At 43.6% G+C, this 24,342-nt stretch overlaps 1 protein-coding gene and 1 pseudogene across 2 annotated transcripts; both read left to right on the forward strand.

Annotated features, from left to right (window-relative positions):
• Positions 1–639: 639 nt before the first annotated feature.
• Positions 640–24,025, forward strand: LOC111980191 (ATP-dependent RNA helicase DDX3X). 2 transcript variants are annotated; one of them, XM_024010866.2, is made up of 19 exons: positions 640–969; positions 2,083–2,131; positions 5,307–5,354; positions 12,908–13,009; positions 13,553–13,682; positions 13,791–13,901; positions 14,157–14,256; positions 14,403–14,538; positions 15,119–15,213; positions 15,388–15,486; positions 15,952–16,112; positions 17,921–18,065; positions 18,150–18,294; positions 18,655–18,702; positions 20,254–20,435; positions 20,628–20,745; positions 22,941–23,097; positions 23,215–23,354; positions 23,538–24,025. In XM_024010866.2, exons 1-19 carry the CDS (start codon positions 925–927, stop codon positions 23,633–23,635), a joined length of 2,109 nt encoding a protein of 702 aa, XP_023866634.1. In that variant the 5' UTR covers positions 640–924; the 3' UTR covers positions 23,636–24,025. The 2 variants fall into 2 exon arrangements, with proteins under 2 accessions (XP_023866634.1, XP_023866644.1); XM_024010876.2 differs by lacking the exon at positions 18,655–18,702.
• Positions 15,647–15,772, forward strand: LOC111980448 (small nucleolar RNA SNORA57; annotated as a pseudogene).
• Positions 24,026–24,342: the final 317 nt, after the last annotated feature.

The raw sequence follows: 24,342 nt of genomic DNA on the forward strand, positions 1-24,342 counted from the left end.
WCAGCATTTGTAGTGTAGGAATGTTTGGTAGCAGTCAGGAAACGTATTACAGAYCRTCTGGCTGTATACACGGGAGGCTAATGGCCATACTGTTGGCCTTGCAGTGGGGTGAGGAAGTCAAGCCTGACAGAGTACTTATTTGCTCGGATTCATGTGCAGTGTTGATGACTGCAGTTATTTAGCTCACGTAGCACACAATACCTGCTTTATGAGGTACTACAAACTCATGGCAGGATTAGACAGATGGGTATACAGATACGATTTACTTGGGTCCCAGCCCATGTGGGGGTGGAGGGGAGCGAGGCAGTTGATGTACTGGCTAAACAAGCACTTAGTAGTGGGGATGTTGATGTTGTAGTTTCAATGAGCAAGGCAGAGACAAAAAGTATGATATGGACAGTGATGGTGCAGAAATGGCATGAGCAGTTTAATATAGATACTAAGGGGCAGACATGTATATTTTGTTATCTTTTTTTAAGAGCAACGGGCTGGCAGGATTTAGTTTCTCCCTGTCTCTGGCCCACACTCCAGTACAGTAGGTGGCGGTAATGCATCGTAACGTTAGATGCCTACCGCCGTTAAACCCAAACGAAGAAGAAGAGGAGGTTGCGGKTTCTAGTGATATCTCGCGGTACCTGTGCGAGTAGTTTAGCTTCATTCCACCACGGAGAAGCCAGTGGAAGGTGTCGGTTACAGCTGAAGTTGGTACTTTAATTTGAAACCACGTAGAAACTGCCAGAAAGGAATATTTATTAACAAAATAAATGTGTTTAATTGCCTGAAAGGACATCAAGTCAGCTACATATAACGGACTGGAATCAAGGACGAATTCTGTGATCTACAAAGAAACTATCTAGCTAATTTAGCCTGCTAACAAAGAAAAGCATTTCTCTTGAGAAATAATCCTCACTATTCTCTTTAGTTATGAGTCATGTGGTCGTCGATAATCMACACGGTCTAGATCAGCAGGTGAGTGACTACTTCATTTTTTATCGATTTAGTAAAATAAAAAAATGAACAAATATCAAGTTAAGACACCTAAAATAACACTGTCAGCTTGCTACGTGTATGCTAAGCTAGCAAGCTGAAGTGGCCCGTAGAGCCAAGCTACGTTAGCTAGCGCGTAGCTAACTGCGTGGATGTGTCTGGTAAAATGGTGGTTGGTGTGTGTCGCCGGTGAAATTAGATGGTCATGGCGGAGCTAGCGAATGCTGCCTAGTAATATTCGGTTCCGATCAAACTAAACGGTAGCAAATTATTTGTCTCAAAAAGATTGYCGTGAACACTTGCTATCTATTACGGCATAGTAGCTAGTTGGCAGCTTTAAACAATGTTAATTTTAACCAAACACTAGCCATTCTAAGGTTACCTACACGTGAGGCCGGTACCGATTGCGCAGTTGATGATTTTACGGCAATTTATCCAGGCTCTGTTAGGCCTTAGCTAACGTTGGCTAAGTAATGTAGCTATCTACGGAGCTTAGATTTGTCAGCATGTGAAGTAGTTAGTTACTTCCCAATTGATATTCAACTAACTTTAGTTTACTTGCTAGCTGGTTACCTTGATGAAATTCTACCGGCCGGTAAAAGTAACGTTAACTGCTGAGTCTTGAAACGTGGCGCAGGAAATAACAATTTGTCTACTGTACAGTAGGGGACGAAGAGTAAAAAACCTACTYCAGACTGCGATTACGAAGCCAATATGCCATTGGCTAGTTAATGTTGGGTTTGTTATGTAAAACATAGTTAACTAGTTATTTAACCTCCTTTTGATTGTATGTTGTCTGTAGCTAGCTAGATGTTAACGTTAGTCTATTCACTAATAACCTTAGGACTCAAGCCAAGAACGTTGGCTGTGAATCGATCCTTTAGCACACTCAGAATCAATTTATCTTTGATGTCAACATTTTATTTATTTACTTGACCCACAGGCTCTCTCATACTGAAAACTTTGCCTTTCCAGCCAGTGCTAGGATCTGACTCTTTTTGGCACTTTGCTCTATCTGATTTGTAAGCATTCATTTATACTTTGGTTATACAGTGCTTGTGGTAAGTGTGCCTTAACAGTATTTTGTGTTTTCAGCTTGCTGGCCTAGACTTGAACTCAGACGGACAGGGAGGAGGCACTGGCCGTAAGTATTCACATAAATATATTTGTCTCAAGTGGTGTTCCTCTTTGAGCACAGATGTTCATAGGGCATTCAATGACAGGAAATTGTTCTGTGTACGGCTATTAGTGTATAATTACATTATCTATTAGATCATACTGCTAAGGCAGGGGTTCACAATTTTATTTGGCCTGCAACCCCATTTTGATACAATTCTCACCCCACCATGTAAAAAAAAAAAAAAAAAGATCATCGGCCAATCTGAACTTCTTTTAAATTGGAACTAGGTATTACAAATCAGTTAAAGTATTTACAGTTGAAGTCGGAAGTTTACATGAACTTTGTTTGGAGTCATTAACTCGTTTTTCAACYACTCCACAAATTTCTTGTTAACATACTATAATTTTGGCAAGTCAGTTAGGACATCTACTTTGTGCACGACACAAGTAATTTTYCCAACAATTGTTTACAGACAGATTATTTCACTAATAATTCACTACCACAATTCCAGTGGGTCAGAAGTTTACATACATTGAGTTGACTGTGCCTTTAAAAAGCTTAGGCTATGACAATTATCTGGATTTTCCCATCAGAAGCATCGAAATCCAATTAACATAATTTGAGTCAATTGGAGGTGTACCTGTGGATGTATTTCAAGACCTACCTTCAAACTCAGTGCCTCTTTGCTTTACATCATGGGAACATCAGAATAAATCAGCCAAGACCTCAGAAAAAAAATTGTAGACCTCCACAAGTCTGGTTCATCCTTGGGAGCAATTTCCAAACGCCTGAAGGTACCACGTTCATCTGTACTAACAATAGTAAAGTATAGTATAAACACCATGGGACCACACAGCCATCGTACCGCTCAGGAAGGAGACGCGTTCTGTCTGCTAGAGATGAATATACTTTGGTGCGAAAAGTGCAAATCAATCCCAGAACAACAGCAAAATATATTATTAATTGACCATGCTGGTCATTTATGAACATTTGAACATCTTGACCATGTTCTGTTATAATCTCCACCCGGCACAGCCAGAAGAGGACTGGCCACCCCTCATAGCCTGGTTCCTCTCTAGGTTTCTTCCTAGGTTTTGGCCTTTCTAGGGAGTTTTTCCTAGCCACCGTGCTTGTACACCTGCATTGCTTGCTGTTTGGAGTTTTAGACTGGGTTTCTGTACAGCACTTTGAGATATCAGCTGATGTAAGAAGGGCTATATAAATACATTTGATTTGGTATTCTGAAGATGCTGAAGGAAACGGGTACAAAATATCTATATCCACAGTAAAACGRGTCCTATATGGACATAACCTGACAGGCCGCTCAGCAAGGAAGAAGCCACTGTTCCAAAACCGCCATTAAAAAAGCCAGACTACGGTTTGCCACTGCACATGGGGACAAAGATTGTACTTTTTGGAGAAATGTCCTCTGGTCTGATGAAACAAAAATATTACTGTTTGGCCTTAATGACCATTGTTATGTTTGGAGGAAAAAGGGGGAGGCTTGCAAGCCGAAGAACACCATCCCAACCGTGAAGCACGGGGATMGCAGCATCATGTTGTATGGGTGCTTTGCTGCAGGAGGGACTGGTGCACTTCACAAAATAGATGGCATCATGAGGACGGGAAATKATGTGGATATATTGAAGCAACAAAGCCTGAAAATYATTCTCTACTATTATTTTGACATGTCACATTCTTAAAATAAAGTGGTGATCCTAACTGACCTAAGACAGGCAAGTTTTACTAGGATTAAATGTCAGGAATTGTGAAACTGAGTTTAAATGTATTTGGCTAAGGTGTGTAAACTTCTGACTTCAACTGTATATCTAATTTTAAATAAGCTTGGTTGTACAATTTAATGGTCAAATAAACAGCATTTCTAACAGTCAGCAATAATCTACTGAATTCAGGGCTTGTGAGTTACACCTAGGCTAAATATAAGCCTTCCACAACCATAAGACCACCAATAATTGAGTTATTTTATCAAAATAGTTTAACCTCCTTTAACAGGCAAGTTTTACAAGGATTACAAGGACAGGCAAGTTTTACAAGGATTACAAGGACAGGCAAGTTTTACAAGGATTAAATGTCAAGAATTGTGAAACTGAGTTTAAACTTTCAACTGTAAATCTGAAGGAAGTATGGTTTGAAGTGACTGTAATGCATCGATAAGGTATTGTGATGTTCAGAAGATCATCATGCAATCCTTTTGTATGTACTTTATGTAGAAAAGAACATTGTCGTCACTGATGTTTTCCCCCTTGTCTGATTTAGTACCTGTTCTTGTTCACTCTGTTGTAATGAATCCTGCGTGCTTGTGAGCATTGTGGAGGGTAACGGAAGACTTGTGTTCCTGAGTCTTTATTTTTTACCACTTTCTCCCCAATTTTGTGGTATCCAATTGGTAGTTAGCCTCTCCCCTCTCGATGAGACAAGACTAAGGTTGAGAGCCATGCGTCCTCTGAAACACAACCCAACCAAGCCGCACTGCTTCTTGATACAATGTCTATTTAACTCGTAAGCCAGCCGCACCGATGTGTGGGAGGAAACATTTTACACCTGGCGACTGTCAGCGAGCTCTGCRCCTGACCCGCCACAGGAGGCGCTAGTGCCCGATGGGACAAGGACATCCCTGCCCTAACCCTAACGACGCTGCTCCAATTGTGCGACACCCCATGGCTCTCGGGGTTGGCTGCGRCAGCCTGGACTCGAACCCAGAAGCTCTAGTGGCACAGCTAACACTGCAGTGCAGTGCCTTAGACTACTGCGCCGCTTGGGTGGCTCCTTTCCTGAGTCTTATCTTTCAGCGATGGGGTCATTATATTTTGTAGCTTAAATCGTTCAAAAGATAGAGCTACATTTGTAGGAAGAGAACCGCTTACTGAAGTAACTCAGATTCTATGATCTAGGCGTGATCTCAGGTTCTCTCGCGACCCCATTTTCAAACCAGACGACACCACAGTTTTAGAAACACTGCCCTAAGGGGTTAGCGTGTACAGATAACATGTAAGCTAAAGGTKGCAAAATGACACTTGTTGTTTGACAATTTGGATATTTTTTCAATTTTCCAGAACAAGGATTWGCATGCAGCGTATCCCATTGTGGCGATTCCGTTGGTCTTTATATTCATAGCTTTACCATACAGTGTGTTTCTCGATACGAAGACTGACAGTCCTACATTTTTTTCTTTTTCTAGGGCGTTACATTCCACCTCACTTGAGGAACAAAGAGGTTTCCAAAAACGGTAAGTGATCTCTGACACAAAGTAAATCACACACAATACATAACTCACTAGTATTGCCACAGTCTTTGCTTACAGTACAGACCCACACTTAGTGAAATCCATCGCAAATTCATTTTACAATGTCCCAATTCTATAGGCCTACGCTTCTACCCTAAGTGTACACTTGGTCACTTCCCTTCATGGATTTAAAAGGAAAGGTGGAATCTCCCTCTGGCTTACGCTTACCCCATTTTTCCGCTTACCCCATTTCAGTCCTTTTTAAATACATGAGGCACAGTGTACAAGTACAGATTTGGGTGAGAATTTGACATTCAGTGCAGTTATTAGTAAAAGGACTTGTTATTAATGAAGGTGTGCAATGTGTTTTGGTCTGTTATAATAGGGTCAGGGTGGGTTGATATTACAAATTTGACCAGAAATGCATGCATTTGTCAGTTACGCAGAATGCTTTTCGTTAAATATATCTCGGTAACCTGATTTGTACGCATTTCTGCTCCTTGAGGCCAAAGGCAACCAAGAAAGACTGAAATTCTCAGAGTACAGAAGTTTAGGGGAAAAAAACAAAAATAGATCTTCTGTCTGTGCTTTTATTGGCAAAGACAAAGTAGAGCCTGCTACCCTCAAAGTAAAACCAGATGCTTTACCCCATCCTGAACAGCATGAAAAGATGGCTTTCCCAGTAGGCCGGCGGTGTATGGCGACACTTCACATGCAGCTCTCTTGCTACTCTTTGTCATTGTGTAAACTAAGTTGTTTATCCAAAATGTAGCACCAACACTTAATTACATCACAAGTGTGTTCTTCTTGATGAACAATTCTTGGCGAACAAACATGGAAATAATCTCTGAGTTCTGACTGAACCTGTATTACTTAACGATCAGCTGTCACCTCTTCCACCCGCATAAGGGGTTTACCTATTATGATTGCTGTTACTGTACAGCCCCAAGCCAATTCTTCTACAGCTCTTGACGAACTTAATAGCGTTATTTGAAGAAGAAAAAGGTGAAACGTGTAGCCAGAGGCCTTATCTATCGCCGCGGAAGACTATAATTTGCCACCTGGGGAAAGTACTGCCAAAATACTTTCAACATGTCCCCTGATCAGGTGTGACAAAACACTAGACCGTTGCTGCTTCTCCACCCAGGGAACATATCGCTCCTTCACACAACCCCACTTCAGCAATCAGATCACTCATTAGTGTTCACTTCCTGTTTACAAAGAGTAAGTGATGAGCACACAAGCTACACTTAGTGTACAGTTAGTGCGTATCCAATGACTTGACATTGCAAAGGTGCCTTGTGCATTCAGATAGGAAGCAAGGAGTATTAGTAATTTGTGACCTAGAGCAGCGGTTCCCAAAGTTCTTGAACAACCATTCCGCACAGTCTCGCGCACACATTTTCTTTGCGCAAAATAACTTAGTGGACCTCCCATTTGGAACTGCTGACCTAGAGAAGGTTATTGAGGTTGCTAAAGACAGGAGAAACTGGACAACTGGTTGAGGGCATACGACTTGTTCGTGGCAGGTACTTCAGACTATCACGGAGAAAGCTAGCGGAATTGCCCATATTGACTCCTCACTCCCACACGAGGTGAACAACTCTGATCTACAGCTTCCAGCAACTCAGAGGAATATATTTACTCAAGTTTCARTCAAGACAATGTTCTGTTGTCCAACCTTGTAGTCTCGTGATTCCTACTGTTTATTGGCCTGCTATCGGCACAAGCATATGTTGAGTTGCATGAGTTAGTGCCTGGTGTAACAGCCCTATCACTGACGTGAAGAGGCTACGCGACAGACCAGGCAACTCGTTTTAAAGCTGAACTTCACGCAACATATCACATGCCTGCAAGACCAACAATTGGAGGACGGATGGTCTTGCTACTTAGCATTTGGTGTTGCGCTGGATATAGGCAACCCACATGGTCTTCTGAATGCCCATGAGAAAAACCARGATTTATTATTTTTATTAAGTCGTTTTTTTACAATCAACTCTGTGACGTAAAGTCCAGGCACCTGCCTTAACATATTGTGTTGGGAGAGGGTAGCATGGACATTCCTTCCTCTGTATTCTTGAAGTTAATGCAAATGATCTACAATAGACATTCTCTGGCATTTAAAAAAAATCATCTGCACATCAGGGTTGTTGGATTTAGACATGTAACCGTATTGTTTGCTACTTGCTCCTCACTGGGCCCAACACAACAATATTATATTAGGGAAAGAAAAGTCTTGAGTTCTAAGAAAATGGTGTCACGCTGGCTAAGCTAAGACTGACTCATTAAGACTGACTCATTAAGACTGACTCATTAAGACTGACTCATTAAGACTGACTTGCCTCTTAGAAGTTGTGCCATGATTTAATGAGATATTCAAAATGGGATTTACTTTGACATTTTAAGATATTGCACAAGGTTCGTCTTGGGTTAGTTTCATTTCACTTTTGTGACGTTATTTGTCTTTTTATTCCACAACAGAAAATGCGTATTCCTCTGGTAGACAGTGTGGTTTTTTCAGTGCCACCGCCAGTAAACTTCTGTAAGTCCCTTCTGTCTGCTTTGTGCTGAGATGCATGAAATGGCCTTACACACAGCAACACCAGTGTGGGTTGTTCCAGATGCAGGTTCTGTTCAATGGAGCTTTATTATTTTGGGGTGCTTCCTAAAAAACWACTTCATATTTAAGATCTGATAATGTGCGTTGGTACAAACTCCATTTGTATTTGGAACCAAATGTGAAGAGTTCTATCCTTTTTGGAAAGACCAATACTTTTACCACTTTGTCAGTGGGGGCTGGTTAGACAGATGTGATATAGCTGGTTGTACCTGCTCAACACATTCCCCCGACTGGGAATAGGGTATCGCTTTAGGATATGCAGCCATAGATGGGTGTCGATGCTACTTCTAGTGTAGCTTGTTTCTGGTGAATGAGTGTTGTAAAGATTCTGCCCTGCACAGCTAGCTAGTATGGCTGTATTACTAATTCCAAGGTGAGCTGCTTAATGTTAACGTACTTATGTTTAGTATTTGCAGTAGTATTTGCACTGTCAATGAGCCTACATTGTGTGTTCTGAGCATACAAAAGGAATACAATTAAAGCAGGGACTCCTAAATGAAAGGGAGCCTTTTGGATGAGTGTAAAATGTCTCGTAGCCTAGCCTATACTTGGAATCCTTCCTATAGGCACTGTAATGCTGCCTTCATAGCCAGGTGACAGAAGGATGTTTTTTTTTTTAACTAGGCAAGTCAGTGAAGAACACATTCTTATTTACAATGATGGCCTACCCTGGCCAAACCATAACCCGGGCGACGCTGGGCCAATTCTGCCCTATGGGACTCCAATCACGGCTGGGTTGTGATASAGCTCAGGGTTGAACCAGGGTCTGTAGTTCCGCCTCTAGYACTGAGTGCCTTAGACCGCTGCGCMACTCGGGAGCCCACATAGAACTGTGAAGAATCCACTTGAACGCACGCCCCTCCAACTGGTAATTACTAGTGGTTAACTCATCTATCATCCCTGAGCTCCGACTTCTCCCACATGCTGATGTCACCTACTAAGGAARTGACCTCGAACAGCATTTTGGGAAAATAAATTCAACAAACACTATTCATAAAAATAAATATTTTTCTGTTTGTTTACAAACATGATAGCTGTACTTTTAGTTTATGGTTGACGCAATAGCCAATCTGTTCAAGTCACGTGAATGCATCTTAACTGGTATTTTTGACTTCAACTGCCAAGTACAACCTTCCCACTTGGTTATGAATGCACCATAAATGCCCAAGGGAAACATGCGGAACTTGGAGGCTTTCATTTTGGTGAAGCTTCGCTTGACTTTGGCGTTGTGCCTTGCATAGTGATGTCAGAGCTTGCAGTGTGCTGCTGTCTATGGTGACTGATCTGAATCCTGATTAATTATAAAGTGATTTCCTTAATTTGGTCTGCTGTGAGGAGCGGTTCACCATTTCTGGGTACTTTTATATAAAAAAAAAAATATATATATATTTTTAAATGCCATGTAGAAGGGTGTGCAAACTTATTTATTTTTTCTATTTCACTTGTTTTTAGACTTATGCATTGTGAGGACATWAAAAAAATATAATAACATGCTCAAAGCTCCAAATACGTTCTTTTGGAAACTTACGATTTGAATATAGTGATCCAACGTTCTATTAGATTTGTATTGCTACTCAAGCGTTACCTCTGTCCATTCTAGCAGCAGGCTGCACAGAGAATGACAGCTGGGTAGGTGAAACGGCTCAAGTCGCAAAAAACACCGCTACGAATATAGCGGTGCCAATAAAGTTAAGAACGGCACGATTTGGTGTGTACATCCAAAGACCTGCATCACTATACTGAGGCGTCGCTTTCTTAAAGGACGTATTTGGGTGTTTCTGGAGTTGTGGTTTATAAATATATAAAAAAAGGGGGGGGGGGGGATTCCCCTGCACTGCAGAACAAGCAATTAGGAAGTATTTCACGGCTGGGTTAAGTTTCTCTAAGTAGTGAAATTGCAAAAATTGTCTGAATCCTATAACAATAAAATATATATATACTTTTAAAGATGGTGAACCACTCCTTTAACTTTTCTGTCCAGAAATAGTCCCTTCTATAAAGAATGAGCAGGCTTGCTAATTGTACTGTCTGAAATTAAACACATTTTATTTAACTAGGCAAGTCAGTTAAGAATAAAATCTTATTTACAATGACTGCCTACCCAAGCCACTGTATAAACATGGCACGAGCCACTGTCTAATTTCTTGTAAATGTCTTACGTTTGGAGACTTAAACTCAAGTAATTTCTATAGAATTGTTTTATTAATCAGTGTCAGGCTGCATTAATTTGAGTTACATGTCATTGCATCCTTGACGTTAATGCACAGTTTGCATCAATAGAGGTCTAGGCTACATGAAGTGTTTCTGGACTCCTCAGTGCTTTTCCAAGATGAAACTATCTGACTCTGTTAATGCTGGCTCTGAATGGTAGCCTGTGATCCTGCAGAATGTGTTTGCATAGTGCACAGGGATATGAACAGTGTCTTTGTACACCGCTCTAGGCCTGGTCTGAAGCCTCTGCTAGCATGTACACCACATTAGGTTTGCCCTGTGTTTTCAAGTGTGAAATCTAGCACTTGAAGGAACCTCCTGAAGACCCACAGTTGGCTGTGTAAGCTGCCTTTTTAAATTAATATCTAGGATCGGTTCTCCCTTTATCTAAAGCTTTACCACTATGAAGTGAAAGAGTAAACCTGACCCTAGATCTGTGGGTTTGGGCTGTTTGTCACCTATGGAAGTGGTGTAGACCGAACTGTGCATCCCTGCTATGCCTCCTCCCCAACCCACAATGATGGCAGGGAATGATTGCTGTGGTAAATGTCTCTTGGACAGCAGTCTAACCTTGTAGTCCTAACTCAGGGTTGCCTTGCCCTAGACATGTGTTTTGGAATAGGGGTTATTGTAGGAGTCTTTTGAAGTGTCTGCACTTCATTCTGTCGACTTGTACACTGTTGTAGTGAACTCATACTGCCAAGTTCAGTCAGTTGGCCTCCCTTTTTAAAAACTTGAATCTCTGAAATTGAGTTTTAGAAGTCCTTTGCTCTATTATCACTAGTTTTGTCAATGCCAATATTTATTGCACGGATGGTGGGTAATATACGTGCATGTACAAGTCAAATGTYAGGACACCTACTCATTCCAGGGTTTTTGTTTATTTTTACTATTTTCTCAAGTTCGGTCTAAATTGTAGAATAATAGTGAAGACATCCAAACTATGAAATAACACATGGAATCATGTAGTAAAGAAATCCAAATATATATTTGAGATTCTTCAAAGTAGCCTTTGCCTTGACAGCTTTGCACACTCTTGGCATTCTCTCAACCAGCTTTGAGGTAGTCACCTGGGATCCATTTAAATGAACAGGTATGCCTTGTTAAAAGTTGTGGAATTTCTTTCCTTACTGCTTTTGAGCTAATCAGTTGTGACACTGTAGGGTTGGTATACAGAAGATGGCCCTATTTGGTAAAAGACCAAGGCCATATTTAGGCAAGAACAGCTCAAATAAGCAAAGAGAAACGACATTCCGTTACTTTAAGACATGAAGGTCAGTCAATATGGAAAATTAAGAACTTTGAGCGTTTCTTCAAGTGCAATCACAAAAACCAAGCGCTATGATGAAACTAGTAAAAAAATAAAAATAAACTTGAATGAGTAGGTGTCAACTTTTGACGTGTGTATGCAATATATATACTGTACCAGCTAAAATTTGGGACACCTACTCATTCAAGGTTTATTTTTATTTTTACTACTTTCTACATTGTAGAATATTAGGGAAGACCATCAAATATGAAATAACACATTCATGTAGTAAAAAAATCRAAATGTTTTAAATTCTTCAAAGTAGCCACCCGTTGCCTTTTATGACAGCTTTCTCTCAACCAGCTTCACCTGGAACCAGCTTCAGCTTCCTCTAACAGTCTTGAAGGAGCTCCCACATATGCTGAGCACTTGTTGGCTGCTTTTCCTTAACTCTGCAGTCCAACTCATCCCAAACTCTCTCAATTGGGTGGAGGCCAGGTCTTCTGATGCAGCACTCTATTACTCTTCTAAGTCAAATAGCCCTTACACAGCCTGGAGGTGTGGTGAGCTGCAGAATGCTGTGGTAGCCATGCTGGTTGTGTGCCTTCAATTCTAAATAAATCACGGAGTGTCACCCGCAAAGCCCCATCGCACCTCTTCCTCCGTGCCTCACGGTGAGAACCACACATGCGGAGATCATCCGTTCACCTACTCTGTGTCTCACAGACACGGCGGTTATAACCAAAAATCGCAAATTTGGACTCATCAGACCAAAGGACAGATTTTCACCGGTCTAATGTCCATTGCTCGTGTTTCTTGGCCCAAGTCTCTACTTGGTGTCCTTTTAGTAGTGGTTTCTTTGCAGCAATTTGACCACGACGGCCTGCTTCACACAGTCTCCTCTGAACAGTTGCTGAGATGTCTGTTAGAAGAACTCTGAAGCATTTATTTGAGCTTTTCTTGCCATAATAGAGTTGGTCTTTTACCGAATAGGGAATCTTCTGTACACCACCCCTATTTTGTCACAACACAACCGATTAGTTCAAATGCATAAATTCCACACATTAATTTTTAGAAGGCACACTTGTTAATTGAAATGCATTCCAGGTGACTACCTCATGAAGCTGGTTGAGAGAATGCCAAGTATGCAGAGCTGTCATCAAGGCAAAGGGTGGCTACTTTGAAGAAAGTAATCTAAAATATATTTGGTTCACTTTTTTTTTCTTTTTCCCCCCATGTGTTAATTCATAGTTTTGATGTCTTCACTATTATTCTACGATGTAGAAAATGGTCAAATAAAGACACTTTTGACTGGTACTGTGTTTTTCTTCTGGGAATTTTTACCATTGTCTGTGGGCCTGGGAATCCAATCTATCCCTTTCGTAGTCTCTGAATACATGACAACCCCATAGTACACTCTCTCTACCTGTTGTCATTCCTCTTCCTTTCATTCCTCTCCTCGCCCTGTCCATGAAGACTCTCCAGGAGGATGGGATGGCGGACGCAGCAACGGCTTCACCAACGGTTACCATGACAACCGCAACGGGGGACGCGGCGGGCCTCCCCGAAATGACAGAGGTGGGTGTGACAGCTGCCGTAGTAACACAATGGGTGACACCTTGTTTAATCAGCCAGTGCACACCGCAGGTGAGGAAACCTACTGTGCCAAATTGTATTTATCTATTCATCAGTAATAGTAATTACAACCGATACAAGTAGTAGGTAATGTATTATACTGTAGATCTCGGCTTCTAGATCCTGCTGTGCATATACTCTATTTACTTGGTAATACTAGTAATAACTAATATATATACTAGATGGTATCTGCAGAGGCACGATTTCATTGAATCACCAACAATGGGAATAATGTGTTAATAGAAATCAGATATTAAAATTGTTATTGATCAAATACACTATGCTGTAAGGGTACAGATTAAACAATATACAATAAACAAACACCCCTGCACATTCAGTCTAACCCTATACTCATCAAATCTATTTACCAAAATGRCTGCTTCTTTCACAAACAATATTTTGTTGGTGGTAGACAATTCTTGTATGTTAGTGGGATGTTGAATGTATCCACGGTTACTCACTGAGCTATCCACTCTCCCTGCCCAGGGTTTGGTGGTGGACAAGATGGTGGAAGCTGGGGCACTGCTCCCAGACAAGATGCAGCCTATAACAGCTTTGGAGGCAGGGGAAAATCTTCCTTCTACAGCGACCGGGGATCATCAGGGGGCAGAGGCGGGTAAGTACCACTCAGTGCACTGTCTGTTGGAACTCTGTATTTAGCCATACAATTAGGTGTGTGGTGTTTCAGACAGCTGATTTGTAAAATTGTGGGGATCTTTTGCAGTTATCAGCGTGGAGGGTATGGTGGTGGGGGTGGTAACAACCGCTGGCAGGAAGACTCCAGAGACGACGAGGACTGGTCCAAACCCAGCCCCGCTAACGAACGCCTGGAAGCGTGAGTCTCACTCTTTTAAATGGACCAAAACCAGTGTGTCTAGGACTTCTGCAACTTGAAGTGTGCCATATATACGCATACTCAACCATATTGACCTTACGTCAGTCTTAGTCTCACTCTTAAAGCCGGTAGTGTGCAATATTCAGTTTGGTGTTCCCGGTCAACTTTTGAAGAGTCCTGTTATAACGTTGGTTTGGAAATCAAGTCTGTGACGTCCTCTAACCCAAGCTGTCTTTTTACTCTCCGCTCATCCAGGGAGCTGTTCTCAAGCGGCAACACTGGTATTAACTTTGAGAAATACGATGACATTCCCGTGGAGGCCACTGGCTCCAACTGCCCGCCACACATCGATAGTGTAAGTCGTATCACTGGCTTTACCAGTTGGTCATGTAAATCAAGGGAAATGCTGTGTATGGAAAATGTTGAAGCTATTTTTATTGACAATAGTCAACGGCGTAGAAGTGATCCAAAACTAACGCTGCATGTGTTTTGCTATTTCAGTTCCATGATGTGGACATGGGGGAGATCATCATGAGTAACATTGCCCTGACCCACTACACGCGGCCCACCCCCGTCCAGAAATACGCTATCCCCGTCATTAAGTCTAAGAGAGACCTCATGGCCTGCGCTCAGACTGGTATGGGACTGAATGATTGAAGATCCACAATGAGTGATGCTGAGACTCAGATTTTTCACTTTAAAATGTATTTTAAATTAAAACCAATGATTGCAAAGTTATACAAAGTTCAATAAATCATTAAACTCTGTGCACAAAGGACTACTTTAAAAAATGTTACTAAAACACTTACTTGAAGAACAGTGCAGATGCAATGTTTGATAACTGAATGGCAACACAAATGGCACAAACCATCATTCTGTTAMYAAACTCTGCATCTGCACTGTTCTTCAAGTAAATTTGCAAGTTCAGTRCAATTTGTTAAAGAAGTCCATCTACATGCAGTTGTGGTTTGTATAACTTTGCAAACATTGTTTTTTGWTGTTGACATTTTTAAAGTGAAAAAAATGTGTCTCAGCATCACTGGGTTATTGTGGCATTGCCTATGAAGGAATGTTCTTTACTTCGAAGGGAGATGTGCTAGCTGGTTATACTGTGAATTTAAAACAGGTTTTCTGATCGTCTTTCTATCGCTTGCTACCTTTTAGAACAGCAAAGATGAATGATTATTGTATTGACTAAAAGACTGAATGTTCCTCAGGCTCGGGTAAGACGGCAGCCTTCCTGGTGCCAGTGCTGAGCCAGATCTACACACAGGGGCCTGGAGACGCCACAGCGGCTTCCAAGAACGGACAGGTACACACACACACACACACACACACGACCAGCCTGCAACATTGAGTTTTCCCATCGATCTGAAACATTGCTTTTTTGTGACAGCAATTCAATTGCCCCCCTTGACTTGCTCATGTGCTGTTTAATTATGCTGTGTGCTGAGGTTGACCCTACTCTTGTCGTTTCCCTCCACAGGACAGTGGTAAATATGGGCGCCGTAAGCAGTATCCCCTCTCCCTGGTCCTGGCTCCCACCAGAGAACTGGCCCTGCAGATATACGAAGAGTCCAGAAAGGTATGTGCTAAATACACCATGGACAGAACATGAATGATCTTGTAGTGACAGTGTAATAGTAGAGTAGCCTAGTGGTGGCTAAGGAACATGGACCCGTTGACTTGAAGGTTGCTGATTACCAACATGTTGAGTGATTGCAGCTAGATTAAGAAAATATTGACCTATATTCTTGGCATGCACACTGTTTCCTTGTGTGTGTTATGGAGGAACAAAATGCCCGGTGCTATGTCTACAGTACCAGAATGTTTCTCGTTTTCTGGTTCTATCCTCAATCACTGGTACGCTATCATGTTGAAATGGACAGGCATCAGGGTCTATGTAATCTGAGTGTTCTGCARGCAGATGTGAATCTATGTAACATCTGCTATAGAACAATACTCCAAAGATGACAAAAGGATAATGGTTAATACTGAATTATCGGTGGTACTAGGGTTCTGAATGGTCCTGTATGTCTTCCCCTTGTAGTTTGCGTACCGCTCCCGCGTGCGTCCCTGCGTTGTGTACGGAGGGGCTGACATCGGCCAGCAGATCAGAGACTTGGAGCGAGGTTGTCATCTTCTGGTGGCCACACCTGGACGCCTGGTGGACATGATGGAGAGGGGCAAGATTGGCCTCGACTACTGCAAGTAAGTGGGACGTACGCTAGTGCTTACGAGTTGGCTAGTGCTTACGAGTTGGCTAGTGCTTCACGAGTTGGCTAAGTGCTTTACGCATGGTGACGCTAGTGCTTACCGAGTTTGGCTAGTGCTTACGCAGTTGGCTAAGATGTGCTTACGCCAGTTGTCGCTAAAGTTGCCTAACCGAGCTTGCCTGGCTGAGTGCTTACGCAGTTTGAGGCCTAGTGACCTACGAGTTAGGCTAAGTGGCTTACTAGTTGCGCTAGTGCTTATACCGACAGATATGCGACTAGTGGCTTACGATTGAGCCCTAGTGGCTTACGAGATTGTGCTAGTAGCCTAACGAGTTGGCCTCAAGTGCCCTACGAGTTTCGGCCTAGTAGCTACGAACCGTTGCGACACTAGTGCCTACGAGTTCTTGGCTAACCACAACAACAACAACAGTGCCTACCGAGTATGGCTCAGTGCTTACGAATGTTGGGCTAAAGTGCTTAACGCAAGCTACGGCTAGTGCCTTAACGCAGATTGCCGCATAGTGCTTACGCCAAGAATTTGGCTAGATGCTTACGCCATGGTTGAAGCCTAGTCTAACGAGCTTGGCTAGTCCTTACGAAGTGCGCTAGTGCTTACGAGTTGGCTAGTGCTTACGAGTTGGCTAGTGTTACGAGTTGGGCTAAGTGTTACGAGTTGGCTAGGCTGCTTACGAGTTTAGGCCTATTGCTTACGCAGTTAGGCCTAGTGCTTACGAGTTGGCTTAGTGCTTACGAAGGTTGGCTAGTCTGCTTACGCAGTTGCCGGCTAGTGCTTAACGAAAGTATGGGCTAGTGCTTAACCGACTGTTGGCCTAGTGCTTACGAGGTTGCGCTAGTGCTTACGCAAGGTTTGGCCTTAGCTTCTTACGAGTTGGGCCTAGGTGCCTACCGGGCAAGGTTTAGGCCTATGCTAGGCCCTACGAGTTGGCGCTAGTGCCTACGCGAGTTGGCTAGTGCCTACGAGTTAGCGCCTAGTGCCTACAGCATGTTAGCGCTAGTGCTTCACGAGTTGGACGCTTAGCTGCTTACGACGAGTGGCTAAGTTGCTTACGCAGTTGGCATAGTAGCCTACAAAACGAGACTTGGCTAGTATTGCCTACGAGTTGGCGAAGTGCTTACGATGTGGCTAGTGCTTACGAGTTGGCTAGTGGCTTACGAGTGGCTTTGCTTTACCGAAGTAGTCTATCCGCCATTACACGATTTGGTGCTAGCCTGGCTTACGCAGTTGGGCTTAGTGCCTACGGAGCTTGGCTAGCCTATGCTTACGCCCAGTTGGCGGGTAAGTACCTACCGGAGTTGGCTAGTATGCCTACGAGTTAGGCTATCAGTAGCCTACCCCGAAATAGTTGCGCTAGTGCTTAACGAGCATTGCCCCGCGTGGACGATGCTTACGCAGGCTTGGCTTCAGGCTGCCTATACGAAGTTGCGCCTAGTGCGGTTTCACGCGAGTTGGCTAGTGCTTACGGCATGTATGGCTACTGCTTACGAGTATGGGCGCTAGTGCTTAACGCATTGGCATTATGCTTACCACGAGTTGAGCTAGTAATCAACGCTTTAACGAGTTGACGGCCCTAGTGCTTACGAGTTGGCTAGTGCCTACGAGCCTATGGGGCTAGTGCTTACGAGTTGGCTTACAGTGCTTACGAGTATGGGCTAGTGGCTTAAACGAAGTTGGCCTTAGTGCTTAACGAGGTTGCTTAGGCTGCTTACGAGTTGCCGCTAGTTTGCTTACGCAGAGTGCTAAAAAGTGGCTTACGAGTTGGCTGTTTCTGTCGTCCCCATTAGCTATTTGGTGCTGGATGAGGCTGACAGGATGCTGGACATGGGCTTTGAGCCCCAGATCAGACGCATCGTGGAGCAGGACACCATGCCCCCTAAAGGCATCCGTCAGACCATGATGTTCAGCGCTACCTTCCCCAAGGAGATTCAGGTACACACACCCTAGTAGTGGCAAAAGCTTGAGGAACTCAGTCAAACCCTTAGTGTGTTTCTGACTGTGTTTCTGACTGTGTAGATGCTGGCGCGTGACTTCCTGGAGGACTATATCTTCCTGGCTGTGGGCCGCGTGGGCTCCACCTCTGAGAACATCACTCAGAAGGTGGTGTGGGTGGAGGACGGTGACAAGAGGTCCTTCCTCCTGGACCTGCTGAACGCTACAGGTAAGAAACACGAAGACACCAACTCTACCCTGTAACACTCAAACTATTCACACTCACATACAAACAAACCAAACTCCATCCTAAACATGTGTATAACGTTCAGTCACAGATTGAAACTAATTCATAACACTTGCTAAGGTTTTTATCTAAGAGGGTACATTGTTAGTCTTTTCCCTTGAACGTCCACGTGGACACAATTGTGTCTCCTAAACTAGTTGTCATGATGAACCTTCACCGTTCTCCTCTGGGTGAAACAGAGGGTGGTTGATGGGAAAGTGCTAGTTATCACATATCTGTTAAGTATTAAGTTGCTTCACACTGCCTTTGGTTTACTTTGCTGGGCGGTTTGGTTTTATCTAGTCATTCCCAGTGACGCTCCTGATGTTCAGGAGGCTGCAGTGACACCTGGTAAGTATTATGCTACTTATAACCTCTAGTCTGACCCTACCAACTGGCAAACATCCCACTCCTCATCCTCCCCACATCCCTTTCTTTCTCCTTTCATAATTTCTCATAGGAGCTTTACTGCCAGAGATAAAGCTTGCAGTCTCAGGGCCATGGGAATCCTGCCCTTATGTCAGCGGTGGCAACTCCAGGTCATGGAGAGCTGTGGTGTGCAGGCTTTTATTCCAGCCCAATGCGAAGACACATTTGAGTGTAACTGACACCATGGTATCTCCAGGACCAGGGTTGGCCAGCCTTGTCATTTAAAACGGCAGTAACACTTGTAACCCTCGAGGTTTCTAATTGGAGCACAACCTGTTGCTTTTAAACTCATTTTCCTCTCCTCTCTTTTTGGATAAGGGAGTTTCTGGCTTGGTGTTACTGTCTGGAACGATTTTCAACACACTCGTGCACACACACACACACTCTACATGTGTAGAGAGATTAAGGACACCGTGGGCTGTTTGCATTTGGAAACTGAGCTACACCTTCTGTTAGTCACGCAGTTACATCTTGTATAGGTTGTCGGTCTATGGTAAATAAAGTACACACAAACCCCTCTGTATTAGCATTTCAGACCTTCCAAACCAATTATCTTGTCCATCAGCCTTAAGTTTCGAYGAGCCAACGTTTCCTTGGCAACTAGCAAAACAGCCTATCGTGGAGATTAACAAATAGCCTAGATGTCACAGGACGCTAGGACCAAAGCAAGCAGACATCTTCGCCACCATGGTAACCAGGCCCTAAGAGGTGGACATGTGTGTAGATATCCTAGTCCTGTTTTGAATAAGTAGAAAGACAACCTCACGGAAGGAGTGAAGTCTTTGATATAACATGACTGGATAGATGAATGTTTGACTTCCATGCCATACGATGTTATCCTTTTCACCTATCAAACATGTCAGATCAGTAATTAATCAAAGGAAAACAGGATGCATTTTACAAACCTGGTCCTGGACTCCMATCGTTCAGTGTTGCCATGCCAACCATACCAAACACGACCTATCTGCCACTGAATGCTGGCGCGTTGGAAACAGGCATAGGATCATCAGAGAATATCAATGCTCCCCCATCACTATATCCCCATAACACCACCATCCAGTTTCACTGTCCAGTGTTTGCTCTGATAGCCATTAATGCCGTGTTAGTCCACTGTAGATAAAACAATGACGCTACTCTATAGTACCATTCCAAATGGCTGTGAAGACATTTTGAGTTATGGGACAATTGGCTGATTCTGATATGAGGACTTTTGGCATATAAACTCCGTAAAACAGAAACAATAATTGAATGGTTGTCGGTGAAAGCAAAGCCAGCTGCTTCTGCACCCCCTGGTCTCCATTTTTCAGTTGCCATTTTGTTTATTTGCACCATGGTGATGGGGTCGGGCACATCACCTGCTATGTTTTGAGTTCCTGCTCCCTACTCCCCAGTGTCTGAAGTCTTAATCCCACTCATCGCATGTGAGCTCAGTACGGTTTCTTCCTCTTTCGGTCTCTCTCTCCCGCTCTCTAGGTAAAGAGTCTCTGACGTTGGTGTTTGTGGAAACCAAGAAGGGAGCGGATGCCCTGGAGGACTTCCTGTACCGCGAGGGCTACGCCTGCACCAGTATCCACGGAGATCGCTCCCAGAGAGACAGAGAGGAGGCGCTGAACCAGTTCCGCTCCGGACGCTGCCCCATTCTGGTGGCCACCGCGGTACGACAACACACGCACACTCTTGCACTCTGTCAACACATAAGCAGTTGTCATTCTCCCCTTTAATCTGGCATGCATCCAAACGTATCAGGATTGAAGCTACATCCCAAACGTTGATCACCAGTTTTTTCCCCTCTTGCCGGTTGAGTAGTGTTTCCCTCTGTGACTGACTGCCTGTTCTGTCTCATCCAGGTGGCTGCTCGTGGTCTGGACATCTCCAACGTCAAGCACGTCATCAACTTTGACCTGCCCAGCGACATCGAAGAGTACGTCCACCGTATTGGTCGTACCGGTCGTGTGGGGAACCTGGGTGAGTGGGACTAGTGTTTGACATGTATTTACTGTGTATGTCATGTAGGGGTGGGTTGAGGGTTGGATTTTGACCCGGCCTATCTCTAACACGCCTTGGTCCTGTTCTAAAGGGCATGCGAAGAAAGTTGTAGAACGTTTTGTTGCAAAAAACTGGAATGAGCTTTCTTTTGTTTGCTGCATAATTAACATGACCCTGACTAAAATACTAAATTATCCTTGGATTTGCATCATATTGTTAGTGATAGCTAGGTCACGTGTGTTCCTTTGTCAATCACCGTATGTATCCAGTTGTCAGTCTGAAATCTGGTTGGTTGTATAATGAGAATGGTGTGATCACCTCTGCAATTGCTATCCAATTGGTAGTTAGTCTTCTCTCATCGCTGCAACTCCCGTACGGACTCGGGAGAGGCGAAGTTCGAGAGCCGCGCGTCCCCTAAAACACAACCAAGCTGAACTGCTTCTTGATACAATGCCCACTTAACCCGTAAGCCAGCCGCACCAATGTGTGGGAGGAAACATCATACACCTGGTGACTGTCAGCGGCCACTGTACCCGGCCCACCACAGGAGTCGCTAGTGCGCGATGGGACAAGGATATCCCTGTCGGCCAAACCCTCCCCTAACTCTGACGATGTTGGGCCAATTGTGTGCCGCCCCATGGGTCTCCCGGTCGCAGYAGAGCCTGGACTCGAACCCAGAATCTCTAGTGGAACAGTTAGCACTGCGATGCAGTGCCTTAGACCACTGCGCCACTCAGGAGGCCCACTGGTGCACGTTTAACGGAAGGTCGGGGTGCCGGTGAACAACAGTGTCGTGTGTTGGTGATGCGCATCTATGTATCATTTCTCATATGACTGGGATGCTAAGAAACGAGATTAACTCCAGATGAGTAACACTAAAACCACAATATGTCTTAAGATCACACATCGCATGAATAGTTTAACCTTTTCTCGGACACACGTTCTGCTAGCGGATCCCCTCGACAACATTCCGCTGAAAAGGCAGTGCGGGAAATTCAATTTTTTTTTTTTTTTGAAATATGTAACTTTCACACATGAACAAGTCCAATACAGCAAATGAAAGAAACATCTTGTTAATCTACCTATCGTGTCTGATTTAAAAAAATAAAATAGTTTTACAGCGTAAACACAACATATATTTATGTTAGATCACCACCAAATAACAAAATAACAGAAATAGTCATCAAACTTTGAAAGATACATGGTTTACTATTAAAGATACACTTGTTCTTAATGCAACCACTGTGTCAGATTTCAAAAAAACTTTACGGAAAAAGCACACCATGCAATAATCTGAGACGGCGCTCAGATGTAAACAAAATTTCTCCGTCATGTTGGGGTCAACAGAAATACGAAATTACATGATAAATATTCCCTTTGATCTTCATCAGAATGCACTCCCAGGAATCCTAGTTCCACAATAAATTGTTTTGTTCGATAATGTCCATTATTTATGTCCAAGTAGCTACTTTTGTTAGCGCTTTTAGTATACACACCCAAACGCTCGTGCAGGTCCAAGCGAACGTCGGACGAAAACTTCAAAAAGTTATTACAGGTCGAATAAACTTGTCAAACTAACTATAGAATCAATCTTCAGAATGTTGTTATCCTAAATATTCATTAACGTTCCAACCGGAGAATTCCTTTGTCTGTAGAAATAATGGAACGCAAGTCGTTATCATTTGGAATGCGCGTGACCAGGACCTGGCTCTCTGCCAGACCACTGACTCAAACAGCCCCCATCCGGCCTAACATCACAGTAGAAGCTTCATTCAACGTTCTACAGACTGACATCTAGTGGAAGGCGTAGGAAGTGCAAACAGATCCACATCCCACTGGCATTTCAATAGGCGATGAGTTGAAAATCGACCAGCCTCAGAATTCCCAATTCCTGTTTGGGTTTTTGCCTGCCATATGAGTTCTGTTATACTCAGACATGATTCAAACAGTTTTAGAGACTTCAAAGTGTTTTCTATCCAATAGTAATAATATGCATATATTAGCATCTGGAACAGAGTAGGAGGCAGTTCACTTCGGGCACGCTATTCATCCAAAGTGAAAATGCTGCCCCCTATCCCTAAAAAGTTAAGAAGCCTTCAAGTATTACTCAAACTCTGCGTGTAGCGTATTGGGCCCTGTCTGCGTGTAGCGTATTGAGCCCTGTCTGTGTGTAGGTCTGGCCACGTCGTTCTTCAACGACAAGAACAGCAACATCACCAAAGACCTACTGGACATCCTGGTGGAGGCCAAGCAGGAAGTCCCCTCCTGGCTGGAGAGCCTGGGTTACGAGAACCAGCACAAGGGCAACACGGGACGCGGACGCTCTAAGAGGTACACTCTCGCACACCTTTTCAGGGAAGTTAAATGGACCGCTTAGGTTGAATTTATTGTCAAGAATGGAGAATGCTAACTACATGTTCTGTGTATTTTCGTCTCTCCCTCCGCTAGGTTTTCCTCTAGTGGATTTGGTGCCAGGGACTACCGCCAGACGCCCGGCGGCGGTGGCTTTGGTGGTGGTGGTGGACGCGGCGGCCCTCGCACCGGGGGTCACGGAGGAGGAGGAGGAAGTCGTGGCGGCTTCGGTGGAGGTAAGCGCTAGGCCCTCTTAGAATGGTTCTTCAAATGGTTCTGAAATGTCACGAGTTTATCATGATCTTTTTGAATGAATGTTTCAATCATGTGTGAGGGGAGATCTCTGCAGTTTTTATAACTGAATTAATGAATTTTTTGGACTTTCTATCGATTTGAGATTTGACACCTGTCCTTCCCAGGTGGCTTTGGAGGCGGGAACTCTTATGGTGGTAACGACGCTGGCTACGGTGGCAACTACAGCCACTCCGGTAGTGGAACCGACTGGTGGGGCAACTAGTCGCCATTGCAAACGGGTTGCCACGCCAACCAAACTCATCCTCTCACGGAAACCACATGTTGACTACGCCAGAATAAAACACCCCCTACCCCCTCACTCAACCCTGTGTAGTTTCACTGACACACAGTACATTGCACACACTGTGATTCTCTGCCCTTTCGCTTCTCTCACAAGGAGCAAGACGCAACGCCAAGACAACCAGCGCAGCGCCAATCTATTGGAGAAGAGCAGAGATTTGCACACTTTTCAGATAAAAGGAGTGCTGACATGTATGATCTGATATAGCAACTCAGACCAAAACGGCAAATCCTTTTTTTGTATAAACGGAAAAGAAACCCAAGAATATCCTGAGGATCATTTGTATGTTAATGTACTGTGCCTTTTGAATTTAGACAGGACTAATTCTGTGTCATTTCACCAAACGAATGTTGGCCAAGAGCTCTGAATTATTGTTATTTATTTGGTGAAAAAGAAGCATAGAAGAATGAAAAAACTGCTTGTACTTAATCAAACCTTGGCAAACACTGGGGCATTGTGGCTCGTTCGAGTCATGAATCCATTTCAACCTTTCAAAATTGTCGCAGTGACATCATGTAGCCTTTTCTCGGGTTCAACCCAGAGTTCCAACAGCTAACATCACTGTAGCATCTGACAGCACTGGGCCGTTCTCCTAGTGTGGCTAATAGAACTGTATTCTAATCTTTAAG

This window comes from Salvelinus sp. IW2-2015, linkage group LG2, assembly GCF_002910315.2.
Source record: "Salvelinus sp. IW2-2015 linkage group LG2, ASM291031v2, whole genome shotgun sequence".
NCBI classification, from domain to species: domain Eukaryota; kingdom Metazoa; phylum Chordata; class Actinopteri; order Salmoniformes; family Salmonidae; genus Salvelinus; species Salvelinus sp. IW2-2015.